The following is an 18,916-nucleotide window of genomic DNA, read 5'->3' on the forward strand; positions in this document are numbered from 1 at the left end:
TCAAAAAGTTGTATAAGAGAACGAAACGATAACATGCCGAATTGTTATATTTATGTATTTGGATTCTTAGCCCTTCCCCTATTAATTCTTATTTGATTTTGTTAAATTCTTTTTCATTATCGTTCATTGTCAATTGTAGATGCCGTATGACTTACATTAATGAAATTTAGTGTCCTTTTAGGACTTTATGAATTGAGTTTGATTGAAAATGGATTTTAAGCACTTCCGGGATTAAATACTCAACCTGACTAATAATGGTGGTGAAAGATTGTTCATCATCGGGTTTGATTTCGGGGAGACATTTTTAGGTGTCTACATTAGCCCAATACATGCTACTGCTGGGTTTGACTGCTCTATATTATATGCTCATAATGATAGCAATGATAGGGAGGCTTAGATTTGGTGTAATATGGATATTTAAGTAATTTCATATGTTAACCATAGTTAGTAAATCAAGTTATTTTTAGGTGTCTACATTAGCCCAATACATGCTACTGCTGGGTTTGACTGATCTATAGTATATGCTCTTCTAGGAGGAATATTTCTCCCTCGAAAGACAGAATTTTTTCTTCCTCTTTAGGAGGATTTGGCTCCTTTGAAAGATCGGGTTTTTCTTCTCTTTTTTGAGGGAGGATTTGCTTTTTTATTTCATGGATTGCTATAGAGTTGTTTCATGGGTAAAATTTTGTGCGGGATTGAAAAAGAGATTAATATTTCGACAACAATCAAACGAATCAGACGGAAATTTTCTGCACGGCTACAACAGATCGATAGACCCCATCGTCGAAAAAGGCTGTAAACCACAGCGATATGAAAGTGGATATGAAGAATGTACGATTTGCAACAACGATCGTAGCTTTGCTTACGGAATGTTTTTATTTGATTCAATTATTATGTATTTGTTAGATCTAAATCTCTTTGTAGATGTCATATGACTTATTTATGAATCAATTTTATTTCAAAAAAAAAAAGTTATTTTTTTATCTTACTAAATTCGTGAATGAGATTCATTAAGAACGCACCATATATATTAATATCTTTTCGTTTATAAAAGAGAAAATGTAAATTCACACGATTATCAATGAAAAGTCCTTTTTTCCAAACTTTTTTAAATGCGTATTTAGAGGAACACAAATATTTTAAAAAAGCGGGTTTACACTATTTTATTGATGGCAAGAAAGAAGAGGAAGATTGTCCTTCCCTAAATTATTTCACGGTGAAATTTTTTTTACCCAAGATTACTTTTCTCTCTCCTCATTCTCTTTCATCTAGGGTGAAAGTAATTTGGATTAAATCGAACCGAAAACCAAAAAGAATTAGTAATTCGGTTTGGATTTTTTTTTAATTCGGCTTGGATTGGATTGGAAAAATTAAAAAATATGGATTACGGATTGGACTCGGTATGGGGTTTACAAAAACCGAAAACCGAACTACAAACCGAATTTCGACCCAATACTTTAAGCCCATTTTCTTTTTCAAAGTATCCAACCACTTTCCCCTTTTATATATAAACTTAAAAAAAGAACCTAATTCTCAATTCTCCTTTCTCAATATCTTATTCTCTCACAAAGAATGTAGTTAACAAGAAATGATTGTAGGAATTTTCAGGGTGAAGTTCGAGTTTTGGATTTGAATGTTGCAAAAGAAGGGAACAAATTTCGGTTTGGATTGGATTCTAATTTGAAAAACCGAATTAATTCGGTTTGGATTGGATTGGATTGAAGCTTAATTCGATTTGGATTCGGATTGAGATTTCCGAAACCGAATTAATTCGGATTGGATTCGGTTTTGGCTATAATCCAAACCGCAAACCGAACTTTCACCCCTACTTTCATCCTCTTTCCTCTATTTGTCCAAGATAGATTACTTTTCTCTCTCCTCATTCTCTTTCATTCTAATTCCTCTGTCTTCCTGGTATTTTGCTATCTCCTTGACATTGCTCAAAGCTTTCTCTCTCTTCAATTTGCTTTTATTTCTTCGGCGATTCAAGCTTTCACTCTTCCATTTGCGATCTACCTTTGTTATCCAAGTTTGTCATCTTAATTTTTTCTGTTTTTCTTTATATTATGTAGTTTTACTTGTAGAAATTTTAAACCGATTGATTTTATCGTTTTTTCAGTAATTTTTGATTCGTGAACACTGCAATGAAGAAGACTAATCTAATTTTCTGATGAAGTTGATCTAAATGCATGTACATTTTCACTTTTAGTACTCCCTCCGTTTTTAAATACTTGCTCCATTTCTCCATGCGCGGAGTTTTAGGAGAAATTGGAGAAAATAATAAAATAGGGAGGTAGTGGGGTAAGTGGAAGAATAAAAAATGGTAAAAAACAAAAGTAGTGGAGATAATTAGAGGAGAGAGAACATGTGATGTGTCCATTTTATATAGTATTTTACCCCCTTCCCTCGGTCATAATTAGTAGTGTTTTTGGCCCTTTAGGGCCACTTTTATTACTAATATGTTTTTTCTAGTGTTTTCGTAGTTTTGGTTAAGTTTTGCAGGGAATTGCACCTTTGGAGTATTTTCCCGGGATTTTTATGAAGCGACTACGAGCATTGGAGGAGCACGACCATTTTTGGAGCCCGAGGTAATTGGACCATGTATTCGAGACCCGAGAGGAAATATGGATTGGGCCGAGAAATCTAGCCCAAATCGAAGTCCAAACCTCCAAGATGAAGCCGGGCCCGATCGGGCGAGCTGCGCGCATGCCAGCTGCCAAGGAGATGCGCGCCCGATCGGGCGAGCTGCGCGCATGCCAGCTGCCAAGGAGATGCGCGCTCGATCGGGCGCAGCACTGAAAGATAGGCGTAGAAAAAAGGCGGGCCCGATCGGGCGCCCCCTTCGCCCGATCGGGCGCGTGTTTTGTTAGAGCCTGATTAAGCTTTGTTTAATTCGTGTTTTAGGGGAGATATTTATATTCGTTTTGTACGGATAATTAATCACTTCTTTCTCTTAGACTTTCTCTCTCTACTTAGTATTTCTCTCTCTCTAGAATTCTCTCTAAACTCTTGTACTTAATTCCTTCATTAATTCCATATTTGTTTTGGTACAATTTCTTCCCTTTCTAATTTCAGCTATTTTAATTGTTTTCTTATTTATGTTTTTAATTGTTTATTTGATTGGATTAGTTATGATGATTAGTGAGTAGTTTAATTCTAGGGTTTATGGGGATCCATAATTAATATGAAGGGATAGTTTGTAATTATTGATTGTTGATATTGCATGATAATTTCTTATTGAATTGTTTTAATTCTTTGCAATTGGATTATGAATCGAGCAGATGTAATTTGGTTGTGAATGTTTAGCAATATTGAATTGATGAATCGAGCAGATGTTGATTTAATATTAAAGGCTATTTTTAATAGGAACTTAGGTCTAATAAATTGCGAGAGCCTGTTAGATCCATGTTGGTTAATAAATCGCGAGAGCCTGTTAATCATGTTATTGATGCATTTTTAATTATTAATTGCTTCGTTCTATCCCGGAATATTAATTATTGGTGAACCTGCGACCCTAGGGTTCCTTATTATTGATTCTTTTCTCCCTAAACTCATCCTTCGTAGTATAGAATTCATATTTAAAATATTGGTTACTTAGATAATTTAGATTATAACAATTAATTAGAATTAAAAAGACTTGTTTCCCTGTAGAGTTCGACCCTACTTCCCTATCTACTGTAGTTAGTGATTTAGGTAATTATTTTTGATTAAGGGGTACCGACTTTACCTTGTCAAAATTTGGCGCCGTTGCCGGGGAAACGATTTTATTTTTATTTTCTGATTATATTTTTGTTGTCTAGATTATCCCCCCCTTTTTGCCTCAGAGAACATTAGTTCTTTGAGGCAAATCTTATATTTGTCTTTAGTTCTTTGTTTATGCCCAGGTGTTCTAGATCAGGTGACATCCCTTTTGATCCTGAGATCGAGCGTTCTTTTCATAGGCAAAGGAGACTCTACAGACAAATTCTGGCGGGTTCTGAGGAGGAAAACGATCGAAGAGATCCTCCCACGGATTCTAGTGATACAGATATTCCTTCAGATTCAGAATCAGAGATGACGACCCAGAAGAAACTCAGTGATTATTCGCAACCGAAGCTCACAGATTTCCCGCACCTTACTCCTACTCCGGCTCTAGATGGAGTTCAATTTGAGATCAAGCCCCAATTTATCACTATGATAGAGAGGAAGCAGTTCAGCGGAGCTAAGGGTGAAGATCCTAATCTTCACATCGCAGATTTCTGCCAATATTGTAACACCATTAGACAAGCCGGGGTTACGCAGGACCAAATCAGGGAGATTCTTTTTCCCTTTTCTTTATGTGGAAAAGCAAAATTATGGTTTAATGGTTTGAATAGAACTGCACTTGGTATTACTGACTGGGAAACTCTTGCTTTGAACTTTTATAATAAATATTATCCTGTAGAGAGAACAGCGGTGCTAAGAAGTGCTATTCAGAACTTCGCTCAAGAGGCCGACGAAACATTATATGAGGCTTTGGCGAGGTTCAAGGATCTACAGAGAGAGTGCCCCCACTACAATCTAGCACAATGGCAATTGATCCAAGCATTCTATAATGGACTTGGAAATTCTTCCAGATCAGTACTAGATTCGGCAGCTAGTGGGAGGTTTATGAATTTAAATGTGGATGATGCAGGACAGGTTATCGAAGACATGGCAATACACAATTCCCAATATGGGAATCCGAGGGGGTTTGCAAATAAGGGGAAACATAATGTCGATTTTGTATCCTTTTTGCAAGCTCAATTAACTTCTATTTGTCAAAAATTAGATAATTTTACTACTACTCCTAACTCTGTAGCTAATGTTTCTGCTGTTGCTAACCATGAAGCTTTTTGTGAAAGTTGTGGAATTGTAGGTCATTGGGAGCAAGATTGTAGGAGCTCTATGGAACAGGTTTTCAAACCTATAGGCAAAATAACCCCAATTCCAATTCCTATAATGCCGGTTATAAAAATCATCCTTACCTTTCATACCGGAGTACCAATGTACAAAACCCTCCACCTCCACAACAACCACAACAACAACCCCCACCACAGCAAAAATATTATCATCCTAATGCCGGCCAGAAAAGCCAAGTATCAACCTCATCATCTTCCGACCCTGCCATGACGGAAATTAGAGCGATGCTAGCTAATATGCAAAAGCACATGGAGAGTAGGGATGCGCAAATTGATTCTATCCTAGCCCACAATAAAATCATGGACAATCAAATTGCACAACTTTCATCTACCCTACAATCCCGTCAGCAGGGAGCTCTACCGTCACAGCCTATCCATCCTACAGATCATGCTAATGAAATCACTCTAAGGAGTGGTTCCCATTATGATGGACCTCCTATGCCACAGGAAGATGGACCAGTTTCTCATCTAGATTCCTCTATATCAAACGGTAATCCTGCTAGCCCTGCAGGGCTACAAAAAGATACTAACCCTACTAATGTTTCTGTGTAGGGTAAATTGCAGGATAAGGGAGGAGTTGTGCAGAGCCCAGTTATCAAGCTTCCATTCCCTAATAGACAACTGAAGAGTAAGCTTGATAAACAATTCGGTAAGTTTTTAGAGGTTGTGAAAAACCTGCAGGTAACAGTCCCCTTCACTGATTTAATCACTCAAGTACCTGCTTATGCTAAATTCATGAAAGACATTCTGACTAGGAAAAGGGCCTTTAATGAAGTAGAAACTGTAGCTTTCACAGAGGAGTGTAGCGCTTATTTGCAAAATAAATCACCTCCTAAATTAAAGGATCCCGATAGTTTTTCTATCCCTTGTCACATTGGGAATGTTTTTATTGATAAAGCTTTATGTGATCTGGGTGCTAGTGTCAATGTCATGCAATCATCTATATGTTCTAAATTAAATATGGGGGAATTAAAAATTACTAATATAACTTTGCAAATGGAAGATCGTTCGGTAAAATATCCCTTAGGTATTTTAGAGGACGTACCTGTCAGAGTTGGTAAATTTTTCATTCCAGTTGATTTTGTTGTTTTAGATATGGCAGAGGACACACAAATACCCATTATATTAGGTAGGCCCTTCCTCCACACTGCAGGAGCTATTATTGATGTGAAAAATGGTAAACTGACCCTTTCTGTAGGTGACGATAATGTTACCTATAATTTAGGGAAGGTTTTGAAAGGGCCTATGTTGGAGGAAAATTGTTGTTATATTGATACAATTAATATAATGGACAATATTTGTGTTGATAGCTTGCCACAGGTTCTTGCTAAGGATCCCTTGGAGGAAGTTCTCTGCGGGAATTTATCTAGCGATAATGCAAGCATTTGGGGTAATGAGGTACAAAATATTGAAAAAGCTCTTTCCTTAGAAGAGTTAATCCCCAAGGAGAAAATGAAGGTAGTAAATTTAGTTCAGGAATCAAAACCTGCAGAGGTCAAGAAACCTGAGCTAAAACCTCTCCCTTCTCATTTAAAATATGTTTTTCTAGATGAGCAGGAACTACACCCCGTGATCATCAGTACTGCACTCACTGACCTACAATCTTCCCAACTTCTAGGGGTTCTCAAAACCCATAAGAAGGTTATAGGGTACAATATTGATGATCTTAAGGATATTAGCCCTGATTTTTGTATGCACAGGATTCATCTAGAGGAAAATTATAAGCCCTGCATTCAACCCTAACGAAGATTAAATCTAAACAAGCAGGAAGTAGTCAAGAAAGAGGTAATGAAATTACTCGATGCAGGTATCATCTATCCTATTTCTGACTCCAAGTGGGTAAGTCCTGTGCAGGTAGTACCGAAGAAGGGTGGGATGACTGTGATAACCAATGATAAAAATGAATTAATTCCCACCAGAACTGTAACAGGGTGGCGTATGTGCATAGACTATCGTAGACTTAATATCGCCACTAAAAAGGATCATTTCCCTCTCCCCTTTATTGATCAAATGCTTGAGAGGTTAGCTAATCACAAATTCTTTTGCTATTTAGACGGGTATTCAGGATTTTTCCAAATTCTGATCCACCCTGAAGATCAGGAAAAGACCACCTTTACATGCCCTTATGGTACTTTTGCATATCGTAGAATGCCCTTTGGTTTATGTAATGCACCTGCTACCTTTCAACGTTGCATGATGAGCATTTTTTCTGATTTCATAGAGTCTATTATGGAGGTCTTTATGGATGATTTTAGCGTATATGGTTCTTCTTTTGATTCATGTTTAATTAATCTCGCTAAAATTTTGAAAAGATGTGAGGAGTGCAACTTAGTGCTTAATTGGGAGAAATGTCACTTTATGGTGACAGAGGGAGTAGTCCTTGGTCATATTATATCTGATAAGGGCATACAGGTAGACAAAGCTAAAATATCAGTGATTGAGCAATTACCTCCCCCAGTTAATGACAAGGGAGTTAGAAGCTTCTTGGGTCATGCGGGGTTTTATCGCCGCTTTATCAAAGATTTTTCTAAAATTGCTAAACCACTGACACAGCTTTTGCTCAAGGATGCCCCATTTATTTTTAATGACGAGTGTCTTGAGGCTTTTCACAGGATTAAGCAGGCTTTGATATCGGCACCCATCATATGTGCTCCCGATTGGAACCTCCCTTTCGAGATCATGTGTGATGCAAGTGACTTTGCACTAGGAGCCGTGCTCGGACAGAGGAAGGATAAGGGTTTGCATGCTATTTACTATGCTAGAAAAACCTTAGATGAAGCCCAAGTCAACTATGCCACCACAGAAAAGGAGTTTCTTGATGTTATATATGCTTTAGAGAAATTTAGATCATATCTAGTTGGTTCTAAAGTTATTGTTTTTACTGATCATGCAGCATTAAAATATTTGATAGCCAAGGCGGAATCAAAGCCAAGGCTACTCCGTTGGGTCCTCTTGCTCCAAGATTTCAACATTGAAATAAAAGATAAAAAAGGAGCAGAGAACGTAGTGGCAGACCACTTGTCACGTATCAGGTATGATGAGGGTAAGGATTCTTTACCTATAGATGATTCTTTCCCTGACGATAACTTGTATGCAGTTATAGAGCATCACCCTTGGTACGCCGATTTTGCTAATTATATAGTGGGTGGTACTCTACCTCCTGACTTGTCCTACCAACAGAAAAAGAAATTCCTCTATGATGTTAAACATTATTTTTGGGATGACCCTTTTTTGTTTCGTGAGTGTGCAGATGGATTATTTCGCAGGTGTGTTCCCGAATGGGAGGTTCACGACGTCCTTAACAGTTGTCATACTTCACCCTATGGTGGACATCATGGCCCCACTAAAACGGTGGCCAAGATCAATGAGTCAGACTTCTTTTGGCCTACTATGTTTAAAGACGCTAACACTTTTGTGCAGAATTGTGATTCTTGCCAGAGGACTGGCAACATTTCGCGGAGGCATGAGATGCCCCAAACTGTCATCCTAGAAGTTGAAATATTCGATGTTTGGGGTATCGATTATATGGGGCCGTTCCCATCTTCTAATGGGAATTGTTACATACTTGTCGCCGTCGATTATGTGTCCAAAAGGGTTGAAGCCATAGCTTCACCAACGAATGATTCCAAGGTAGTCATTTAAGCTCTTCAAGAAGATCATATTTCCCAGGTTTGGTGTTCCACGAGCTATTATTAGTGATGGGGGTACCCACTTCCATGAAAGACAATTGGATAACCTCCTCAAGAAGTATGGCGTATATCACATATCAGGGCTTAGTTACCACCCTCAAATTAGTGGTCAAGTTGAGGTCTCTAATAGGGAAATCAAGACGATCCTAGAAAAGGTAGTAGCCAAGTCAAGAAAAGATTGGAGCATGAAGCTTGATGACACACTTTGGGCATACCGGACTGCATTTAAAACACCGATCGGTACTTCACCTTATAGATTGGTTTATGGTAAGGCATGTCATCTTCCCGTAGAATTGGAGTACAAAGCTTTTTGGGCGATCAAAGAGCTTAATATGGATTCTAAAGCCGCGGGTAAGAAGAGACTCCTTCAACTCAATGAGTTGGATGAGTTTAGATTGTCGGCATACGATAGTGCGTGGATCTACAAGGAGAAGACCAAGAAGTGGCACGACAAGAGGATCCTACCAAGAGAGTTTGCACCGGGCGATAAGGTTCTTCTCTTTAATTCTAGATTGAAGATTTTCCCAGGAAAGTTGAGGTCTAGGTGGTCCGGTGCCTTCACTGTCACAAAGGTAAACAAATTTGGTTCGGTAGAGTTGGTGAATGACAAAGGTCAAGAATTCAAGGTGAATGGCCAAAGGTTGAAAGTGTATCATAGAGGTGCTACCATTAGAGATGTGGAGGAGACTCTCCTAACTCCACCTCCAACATGAGTTTCAAGGTGGTGAGAAGGTCGTGCGGGACCTAGATAAACCAGCGCTTTGCGGGAGGCAACCCGTATTTCATGCTTTATAGGCTAGTTTTTCCTTTTCCTTAATTTTCCTTTTTTTTAGAGAGGCGAGGAGAGTGATATTTCACCGGTTTTAAGTGTTGTTGTACAGGTATGAATTTCACAGGGTATAAAGACTTAGAGAAATTTTGAAGAAGAAACGGAATCGGAGGAAAAAGGCTCTCTCGGGCCCGATCGGGCGTGCAAGTGAGCTAGAATTCAGGGTCAATTTCGCCCGATCGGGCAAAATTGCCCGATCGGGCGCGTAAGTGAGCTAACCAATCGAAGCAAATATCGCCCGATCGGGCGCGCAAGCTAAGTGGATTCCAGGGTTATTTTCACCCGATCGGGCAAAATTTTTGGAAAATCGAGTAAAATAAAAAGAAATGTCGGGCGAAGTTTGCCCGATCGGGCGAGAAAAAGGGGGAAAAATCGTTCGCGTTTGCGCGGAGCTCGCCCGATCGGGCGCGCAGCTTGAATTTTGGAGAATCACACCTTCGCCCGACCAGGCGAGGCTCGCCCGATCGGGCGCGCCATCAGGACGACACCCCCTTTATTTTCTTTTCTTCTCTTTCTTCCCTCATTTCCTCCTTATTTCTTCTTCTTCATTCACTTTCTCTCTCTAAAATCTCCATTTTCAAACCTTAAACTTTCACTTCAATCTAAGATCTTCTCCAATTCCTCCATCCAAAATAATTTTTTTTTACATATTTCATCTTCCCTCACCTTCCTCTACACTCTATCCTAATTTTTCCCAATTTTCTCTCAATTTTTCTCAAACCCTAAGAGAGAGAAACCTCAAATTTTCTACTATTTTCAACGACAATGGCCTCCAAGCGTTCAAGAAATCAAAGGGGTGAGAGCTCTAGTGCGGCACAACCAACAATCAACCCGGACCTTCAAATTTCGGGATGGGAGGAAGTTGTAATCGTTTCGGAGGAGCAACGGGTTCGGATGATCAACCTCATCGATCGTCAGGTAATTTCTACCCGTTTCATACATCATCCTACTTTAGCTAGGTTAGGTCTTGACAAATATGTAGAAAAATTGTTTAAGGGCATAGGCATGAGTGATTTTTTTCAAATGTGCCACGATACTTATGATTATTTAACATTGGAATTTATATCAAGTTTTAATGTTATCAAAATGAATGCACTTATCACTCACGTCCAATTTCGATTGTTAAACAATAATGTGAGATTAACTTTAAAGGAATTTGGTAAATTGTTTGACTTGAAATCGGACAAGCCTATTGAACCTTCTTAAGACCACACCGCCGTGGTCTACAGGAGGTTAACAGGGGAGGATTTGGTGAACCTCCAACATGCCAAAGGGACGTGGATTCAACATCCCGTCCCCAAACTTTGGCAAAGATTTGCCGGCCTCACTATTTTTGGGAGGCATGAACCGGCAAATGTTCAGAGGGATGAATTGGAATTGTTGGCTTCCTATATAATTCCTAATGCTGAAAAATTAAATTTACCCCATAGGATAGCCAACCATTTTCAAAGGGCGGCCAATGCGGCCGAAGCTAGTAGGTCCAGAGCGCCTATTTACTTTGGGGGGTTAGTGACCCATATAGCTAGGAAGCATTTAGGTTGGAACCCCGATGGCCATAGAAAAGTTGTGGGATCGAACCTAATGGACCTACCTTATTTTGGGAGTTTGAATTGGGTACAACCGGTGGGGAGTGATACTTGGTGGATTGTCCACCGACAATCGGGTAGGAGGGATCAAGCCTTTACCTTACCTAACCCCTCCTTGACCAAATTCGAGAAGGGGAAGCCCTCTTATACCTTCGAGTTAGATGGTCAAGGTGAGGTTCCACCACCTCACCCCTCACCACAACCTCACCAATCCCCCATTCACCCCACTACACACCACCCCCACCTTTCACCTACGACATGCCTACAATGCCTACTTCCTCGGTCGACTATAATGTCGACCCAAATGCCCCATATGACTTTTCGGCTTTTAGGAGCCAACTAGACCGTATTGAGACGGGGCAAGGAAGGGTAGAGGGCATGATGCAAAACCTAGACTCTAGGTTAAGCACCCTAGATGGGAGGGTTGGTCTTATTGAGAGGAACCTAGGGAGGGGCCTTTACCCCATGTATGATGATTATGCCCGTCGGGGGGCTATTCCTCCCGATTCCCTTACTCTCGATTGGTTCCAATACCCCCAAGGAGGGTATTCTCACCCCGGTGCTTATGGTACTTATGTGGACTACTCTTCGGTCCACGGATATGGGGGTATGGGTGGGAATGTAGACCCTAACTACTATGCCGGTGGTTCGGGGTATGGTGGTGGTGGCTCTAGCCATGGAGGGGCCGGCTCTAGCCACGGTGGAGGGTACTCTAGGATGGATGAGGATGAGGAGTAGGCTACTCTCCCAAGTCAATGAGGGCATTGCTTGATTTGGCTTAGGGGGGTGTTCTTTCACCTTGGACTTTCTCTTCCTTTTCTCTCTTTATCTGCTTTCTAGTATAGTTTTTATTGCTTTCTTATATATGAAAAATACAAAAAAAATAAAAATCAAAAATACGTTCCAATGAATTGTAAATCATGCTTCCCTATGCCCCATACTTGAGAAAATTGTTTTGATTCTTGGTATTTGATGAGGAACATTGTGGATTTGTTGGTCATGATTTGAAGTCTAATTGTTTGGATTCCTTAACTTGCGTCAATTTTTTCCAACTACTTGTGAATATAGTGCCTGACTAGTTGATTTGGTTAGGAAATGTGTGATAGTTCCATAATTCCTGGTATGTCAATGAATCTGAGTATTGATCTGCAACTATGAGTAGTGTTTCATGACTTTATAATATGCACATGAGGAGAACGAAGGCGTTCATTCCTTAGGTAGCCTTCAGAGATATTTAGATAAATTTGTTCCCTTCTTGTCACCCATGTTGTTGCTTGTGCCCTTTTATTGTTCATAGCCGCATTGCAAGCCTAAATTGCCCCACTGGTTACTAGTCCCAAGTTTGGCTTGGGGGAGCTATTAGTGAGTGAGGTGAGGGAGTTTGTGGTGTGCACTTTATTTGCACAATTTAGGTGGGTTTTGAGAAGTAATTTGTTCTTGATCATATTTTTGTTTTTATGAATTTGAAAGTTGTATATTTTTGAAAAATAAAAGTGTGATGGAAAAAAAGAAGTTCAAGGAAAAAATGAGAAATATGAAAGAAAAGAAAGTGAACTTCTAAAAAAAAAAAGATAAAGAAAAAAAGAGAAAAAGTGTTTGATGTTCAAATGTTCTAAGTGAAGGTTAATTCAAGGAAAAGAAAAAAAAAAGGTTGAGTTTCAATGTAAATATTTCAAGTTATGAGTTCAAAGTTTGTTATTCACTCTTGTTCTACATTATCATATTTTTATGAGTGAATTTGTGAGTATTGGGATTGTTTTATTGTTTGGAGTGTATTTGGTAGATTGTTGTCGGAGTTGGTTATGTTGGAGATGTGTATGATCATTATTTTTGATCATGGGTTTATTAGGATTTGGCTCCCTTAATGCATAGCTTTTCTCTCACATAATCCCAAATTTATCCTACCTTTACCCTAGCCTTACATTACAAGCTTAAAAGACCTTCCGACCTTGTGCATAGAAGTTGTGTAAATGTGAAAGTGTTGTCTTTCAATGCAAGTTATGACTTGACATATTTCGAGTCGACTAGTAGGATTGAGCGTTCATTGTTTTATACACATGAGAGTGTGAGTCGGGAGGGCATTGTTCGCATTAAAGGGGTTGGGTGGAGAGCGATCGAGTACATTCTTTACTTGCCACATAAATGAGAGTCGAGTGTGTAAGCACTAGTCTTGAATTCTATATGCTCTTGTGGTTTGCTCTACTTGACAATTGTTGGGGAGGAAGGGTGATTAGATGAATAAGATTGATTGACGTCGAAGCATGTTTGTTTAATTTTACCTTGAATCGTTGGCTTTTGATTTGTTGATTGGGGTGAAGTATGTTTTATATGTTCATTGATGAGCCCTTTTCTTAGGGACAAGCAAAGGTTTGGCTTGGGGGAGTTTGATGTGTCCATTTTATATAGTATTTTACCCCCGTCCCTCGGTCATAATTAGTTTTGTTTTTGGCCCTTTAGGGCCACTTTTATTACTAATATGTGTTTTCTAGTGTTTTCGTAGTTTTGGTTAAGTTTTGCAGGGAATTGCACCTTTGGAGTATTTTCCCGGGATTTTTATGAAGCGACTACGAGCATTGGAGGAGCACGACCATTTTCGGAGCCCGAGGTAATTGGACCATGTATTCGAGACCCGAGAGGAAATATGGATTGGGCCGAGAAATCTAGCCCAAATCGAAGTCCAAACCTCCAAGATGAAGCCGGGCCCGATCGGGCGAGCTGCGCGCATGCCAGCTGCCAAGGAGATGCGCGCCCGATCGGGCGAGCTGCGCGCATGCCAGCTGCCAAGGAGATGCGCGCTCGATCGGGTGAGCGTAGGCTTGATCGGGCGCAGCACTGAAAGATAGGCGTAGAAAAAAGGCGGGCCCAATCGGGCGCCCCCTTCGCCCGATCGGGCGCGTGTTTTGTTAGAGCCTGATTAAGCTTTGTTTAATTCGTGTTTTAGGGGAGATATTTATATTCGTTTTGTACGGATAATTAATCACTTCTTTCTCTTAGACTTTCTCTCTCTACTTAGTATTTCTCTCTCTCTAGAATTCTCTCTAAACTCTTGTACTTAATTCCTTCATTAATTCCATATTTGTTTTGGTACAATTTCTTCCCTTTCTAATTTCAGCTATTTTAATTGTTTTCTTGTTTATGTTTTTACTTGTTTATTTGATTAGATTAGTTATGATGATTAGTGAGTAGTTTAATTCTAGGGTTTATGGGGATCCATAATTAATATGAAGGGATAGTTTGTAATTATTGATTGTTGATATTGCATGATAATTTCTTATTGAATTGTTTTAATTCTTTGCAATTGGATTATGAATCGAGCAGATGTAATTTGGTTGTGAATGTTTAGCAATATTGAATTGATGAATCGAGCAGATGTTGATTTAATATTAAAGGCTATTTTTAATAGGAACTTAGGTCTAATAAATTGCGAGAGCCTGTTAGATCCATGTTGGTTAATAAATTGCGAGAGCCTGTTAATCATGTTATTGATGCATTGTTAATTATTAATTGCTTCGTTCTATCCCGGAATATTAATTATTGGTGAACCTGCGACCCTAGGGTTCCTTATTATTGATTCTTTTCTCCCTAAACTCATCCTTCGTAGTATAGAATTCATATTTAAAATATTGGTTACTTAGATAATTTAGATTATAACAATTAATTAGAATTAAAAAGACTTGTTTCCCTGTAGAGTTCGACCCTACTTCCCTATCTACTGTAGTTAGTGATTTAGGTAATTATTTTTGATTAAGGGGTACGACTTTACCTTGTCAACATGAAATTAATAAAATATGATTAATGGTGGGTCCATTAGGTGAGAAAAAGTTATTAAATATTGTAAAAGCTTTTCAAATAAGGAAATGGAGCAAGTATTTAAAAACGGCCGAAAAAGGAAAGTGAAGCAAGTATTTAAAAAACGGAAGGAGTATTTTTTTTATTATGTGATGTCAATCTTTATTATTTTAATTTGTTTGAGTGATTGTACAGTTTTTTCATGACTATTGATAATTTTGTGTTTATTTTTGTTGATTTTGATACTCTTTTTTGCATATGTAGCTTAATTACTTATGTGAAAAAGGGTTACTTTCGTGAAAAAAAAGTGACTTTTGTGAATAAAAAGGGTCACTTTTGTGAAAAAAATGGTCACTTTTGTGGAAAAAATGGTTACTTTTGTTGAAAAAAAGGTCACTTTTGTGAAAAAAGGGCCACTTTTGTAAATAAAAAAAAAGGTCACTTTTGTAAGAAAAAGGGTCACTTTTCGTAAAATGTTCGATGTACAATAAATTTATTGTAAACGGGGGCATGCAAAAGTTATTGTTAGAGGAATTAGAGTAGCTTCTCAAGGGTATTGCAATGATGAAGGACCTCAACGTATGTACCACAGATTATGAAGAGAAAAATAGATTTAATATGAAGGATGTTTAGAACAGCAGAGAAATAGAGCAGGGAAAGTTTCAGTCTTTTTCCATTTCATTCTCATTCTAAATTCATAACTGCGTACATTACAATTATTCTCTTTATATACATCAGCACACCAATCCCTAGATGAATTACCCTAATACATGGAAAAAGGACAGCTGGCTGTCTCAACCAGTCAAAGAAAAAACAAAATAACAGAAGAAAACAAACTAAAGGGAAATATAAGGTGCAGGACAGAGAAGAAAGATAACCCCCTTTCATCACTCCCCCTCAAGCTAGGTGTGAGAGAATCGAACGCCAAGCTTGGGAAATAAGAGATGTTGTTGAGAAATGGTGAGAGGCTTGGTGAATATGTCAGCCAATTGTTCTCCTGAAGGGGTGTATTGAGTTTTGATGCAACCTTCATTGATTTTGTCTCTAATGAAGTGGCAATCAACTTCAATATGTTTAGTCCTTTCGTGATGGACTGGATTGGCTGCTATGGATAAAGCTGCCTTGTTGTCACATTTCAAAATTGCAGGACCGAGATTCTTCAACCCCAAGTCTTTCAACAATTGAGTGAGCCAAGTCACTTCACAAGATGTAAGAGCCATGGCTCTATACTCTGCTTCAGCAGAGGATTTAGCAATTGTTGTCTGCTTCTTGGATTTCCATGAGATCGGTGAGGAGCCTAGTAGGACACAGAACCTAGTTGTCGATCTTCTTGACATAGGACACCCTGCCCAGTCGCTGTCAGTGTAAGCTGTGAGGAGAGCAGCTGATTTAGAAGCTAATAAGACTCCTTGTCCAGGAGCATAATTGATGTATCTCAGAACCCTTTTTTGCAGCTTGCATGTGACTTGTAGTCGGTTTGTGCATGAACTGACTTAAAATGTGAACAGCATAGGCTATGTCTTGTCTGGTAATGGTCAAGTATATGAGTTTCCCAACCAATCTTTGGTACTCAGTTGGTTCTGATAAAGGATCCCCCAGCTCTGGTGTCAATTTTGTGTGAGCTTCCATAGGTACTCTAACAGCCTTAGACTTATGCATACCATATTCCTTTATCAAGTCACGGGCATACTTCTTTTGAGACAGAAAAATACCTTGTTCTGTACTGTCTGCTTCTATGCCCAGAAAATACCTAAGAGCTCCCATGTCTTTCATGTGAAAGGTAGATGAAAGGAAGGCTTTAACCTGTTGTATTGCTGTATGATCATTCCCTGCTATCAAAAGGTCATCGACATAGACTAAGACAGTCACCAGACTCTCCCCCTCACTTCGAGTAAATAGAGAGTAATATGTTTTGGATTGACTAAATCCGCAGTCTTTTAAGGTTGTGGATAGCTTAGAGAACCATTGCCTGGGTGCCTGCTTCAAGCCATACAGGGATTTTTTTAATTTGCACACTAGTTGCTTCTTGTTTGTATTCTGGTGCTTCACAGTGCTGTTTACATGAATCCTACTATTCCATCTTGTGTAGCCTGCTGGGAGAGTCATGTACACATCTTCAATGAGATCTCCATGTAGAAGGCTTGACATCCATTTGGCATACTTCCCAATTCTCCATAGCAGCTACAACTAGAAGTGATCTTACAGTTGTCATCTTGGCAGCTGGAGCAAACATTTCCTCGTAGTCTATTCCATATCTCTGTCTGCAACCCAATATCACAAGTCTAGCTTTATTTCTTTCAACACTTCCATCTGGGTTGTACTTTGTTTTATACAACCATTTGCACCCTATGGCCTTTTTTCCACTTGGTAACTCAGCCATCTCCCATGTGTCATTACTTTCCAGTGCTTGCGGTTCCTCATTCATGGCAGCCACCCATTTTTCATTTTTAACTGCTTCTTTAAAATGCAGAGGGTCTTGAGTCTTCTCAGCTTGACTAAAATAAGCAGCAAATTCAGGTTTCACTAGTGTCATTGCAAAGTTCACCACTGGGCAGCATTCACTTCAGTTTCACCTCTCTGTGTTTTGCTTCTTTTCACACCCACTCTGCGATCATATCCCATCAGCCACTTTGGTGATCTATGTGGCCTGGTTGATCTTCTCAAATGAGTTTCAGGAGCAGTTTGCTGAGCATCGTGATTAGACTCTGAAGTGTATGCAGGTTCATCTGGAGTGTCTGGAATTGTTTCAGTGATGATCTCTTCACACTGTTGGGGATCAGGATCTTCTGTCTCATGATTCACAACTGGATCATTTCCAGTTTCCTCATCATCAACCGATATTTGATCCATATCAGGTGCCAATTGACCACTCTCACGACCACCATCATGACTCAACTCATGCACTGAGATTGGCAAGGGTGTGTTGTAACTGCCTGTGCTATTGACTTTGTTAAATGGGAAAATATGTTCGTAGAATTTCACATCCCTAGACACAAAGCATTGCATATTCAGCAAATTCATCACCTTATAGCCCTTGGTATCTTGCGGATATCCCAAGAAAACACATGGTACACCTCTGGGCTTAAATTTGTCACCAATCAGATTTAGGTTATAAGCAACAGCAAGACAACCAAATGCTTTCATACATGCATAATTTGGTTTCTCTCCAAAAATCAATTCATATGGAGTTTTATTTCCTCGCACTGAATTAGGTAACCTATTTATGATATAGGTTGTTGTTAACACACAATCACCCCAGTACCTCAGGGCTAAACCTGCTTGAAATCTTAAAGCCCTAGCCATTTCAAGCACATTTCTATGCTTTCTTTCAACTCTCCCGTTCTGCTGTGGTCTGTCAACACAAGATTTTTGATGTATAATGCCCAGATTTCCAAAGTATTCTTTGCACTTAGTATCATCAAATTCTAACGCATTATCAGACCTGATAATTTTTACAGTTGCATTGAATTGATTTTTTGCAAATAATATAAATTTCCTGACAGCACTGTAAGCTTCTGATTTTAATTTTAGTAGTTGAACCCAAGTGGCTCTAGAGTAATCATCGACAATAGTGAGAAAATATTTATAATTTCCTCGAGCAGCTACCCTATATGGCCCCCAGATATCAATATGTATCAATTCAAACACAGATTTGGCACAAGCATCACTCACAGGATAAGGAAGTTTAGTAAATCTAGCCATTGGACAGATAAAGCAAACAGAGTTGTTCTTACATTTTCCTGAAACACACCCAATTTTAACAAGTTTCTCAAATGGAGCATGCCCCAGCCTGTTATGCCACAAAGTACACTGATCTACACTAGCTACATTACATTCAACAAACTTCCTTTTTACAGAATCACCAGTTCTTCTTTCAGTCTTCAATGTCTTTGAGCTATTATTTCTTTTCACCTCTGCATTCTTCTTCTTATTTGCAAGATCAAGATCATCATTCATCAGATAGAAAGTCCACGGCTAGCTCTCCCAAGTGCCCTAGTTTTAAGAGTGACAGAGTCTTGAATAACACACAATTCAGGTTGGAATTTAACAATACACTTTTCATCTCTCACCAGTTTATGTATTGACAAGAGATTGTGCTTAAAT

At 39.0% G+C, this 18,916-nt stretch overlaps 1 protein-coding gene across 1 annotated transcript; it reads right to left on the bottom strand.

The window, feature by feature from the left end:
* Window positions 1-15,714: 15,714 nt before the first annotated feature.
* Window positions 15,715-16,918, bottom strand: LOC110691609 (uncharacterized mitochondrial protein AtMg00810-like). The gene is made up of 2 exons (XM_021868567.1): window positions 16,306-16,918; window positions 15,715-16,220 (listed from the first exon to the last, which is right to left on the bottom strand). Exons 1-2 carry the CDS (start codon window positions 16,916-16,918, stop codon window positions 15,715-15,717), a joined length of 1,119 nt encoding a protein of 372 aa, XP_021724259.1.
* Window positions 16,919-18,916: the final 1,998 nt, after the last annotated feature.

This window comes from Chenopodium quinoa, unplaced genomic scaffold, assembly GCF_001683475.1.
Source record: "Chenopodium quinoa cultivar QQ74 unplaced genomic scaffold, ASM168347v1, whole genome shotgun sequence".
NCBI lineage: Eukaryota > Viridiplantae > Streptophyta > Magnoliopsida > Caryophyllales > Amaranthaceae > Chenopodium > Chenopodium quinoa.

Coding starts and splice junctions, on each gene's coding strand:
- LOC110691609 (XM_021868567.1), bottom strand. CDS start 16,918: ATGACTCTCCCAGCAGGCTACACAAGATGGAATAGTAGGATTCATGTA. Junction 16,221..16,305: donor CTATGCTGTTCACATTTTAA/GTCAGTTCATGC, acceptor CTCCTGGACAAG/GAGTCTTATTAGCTTCTAAA.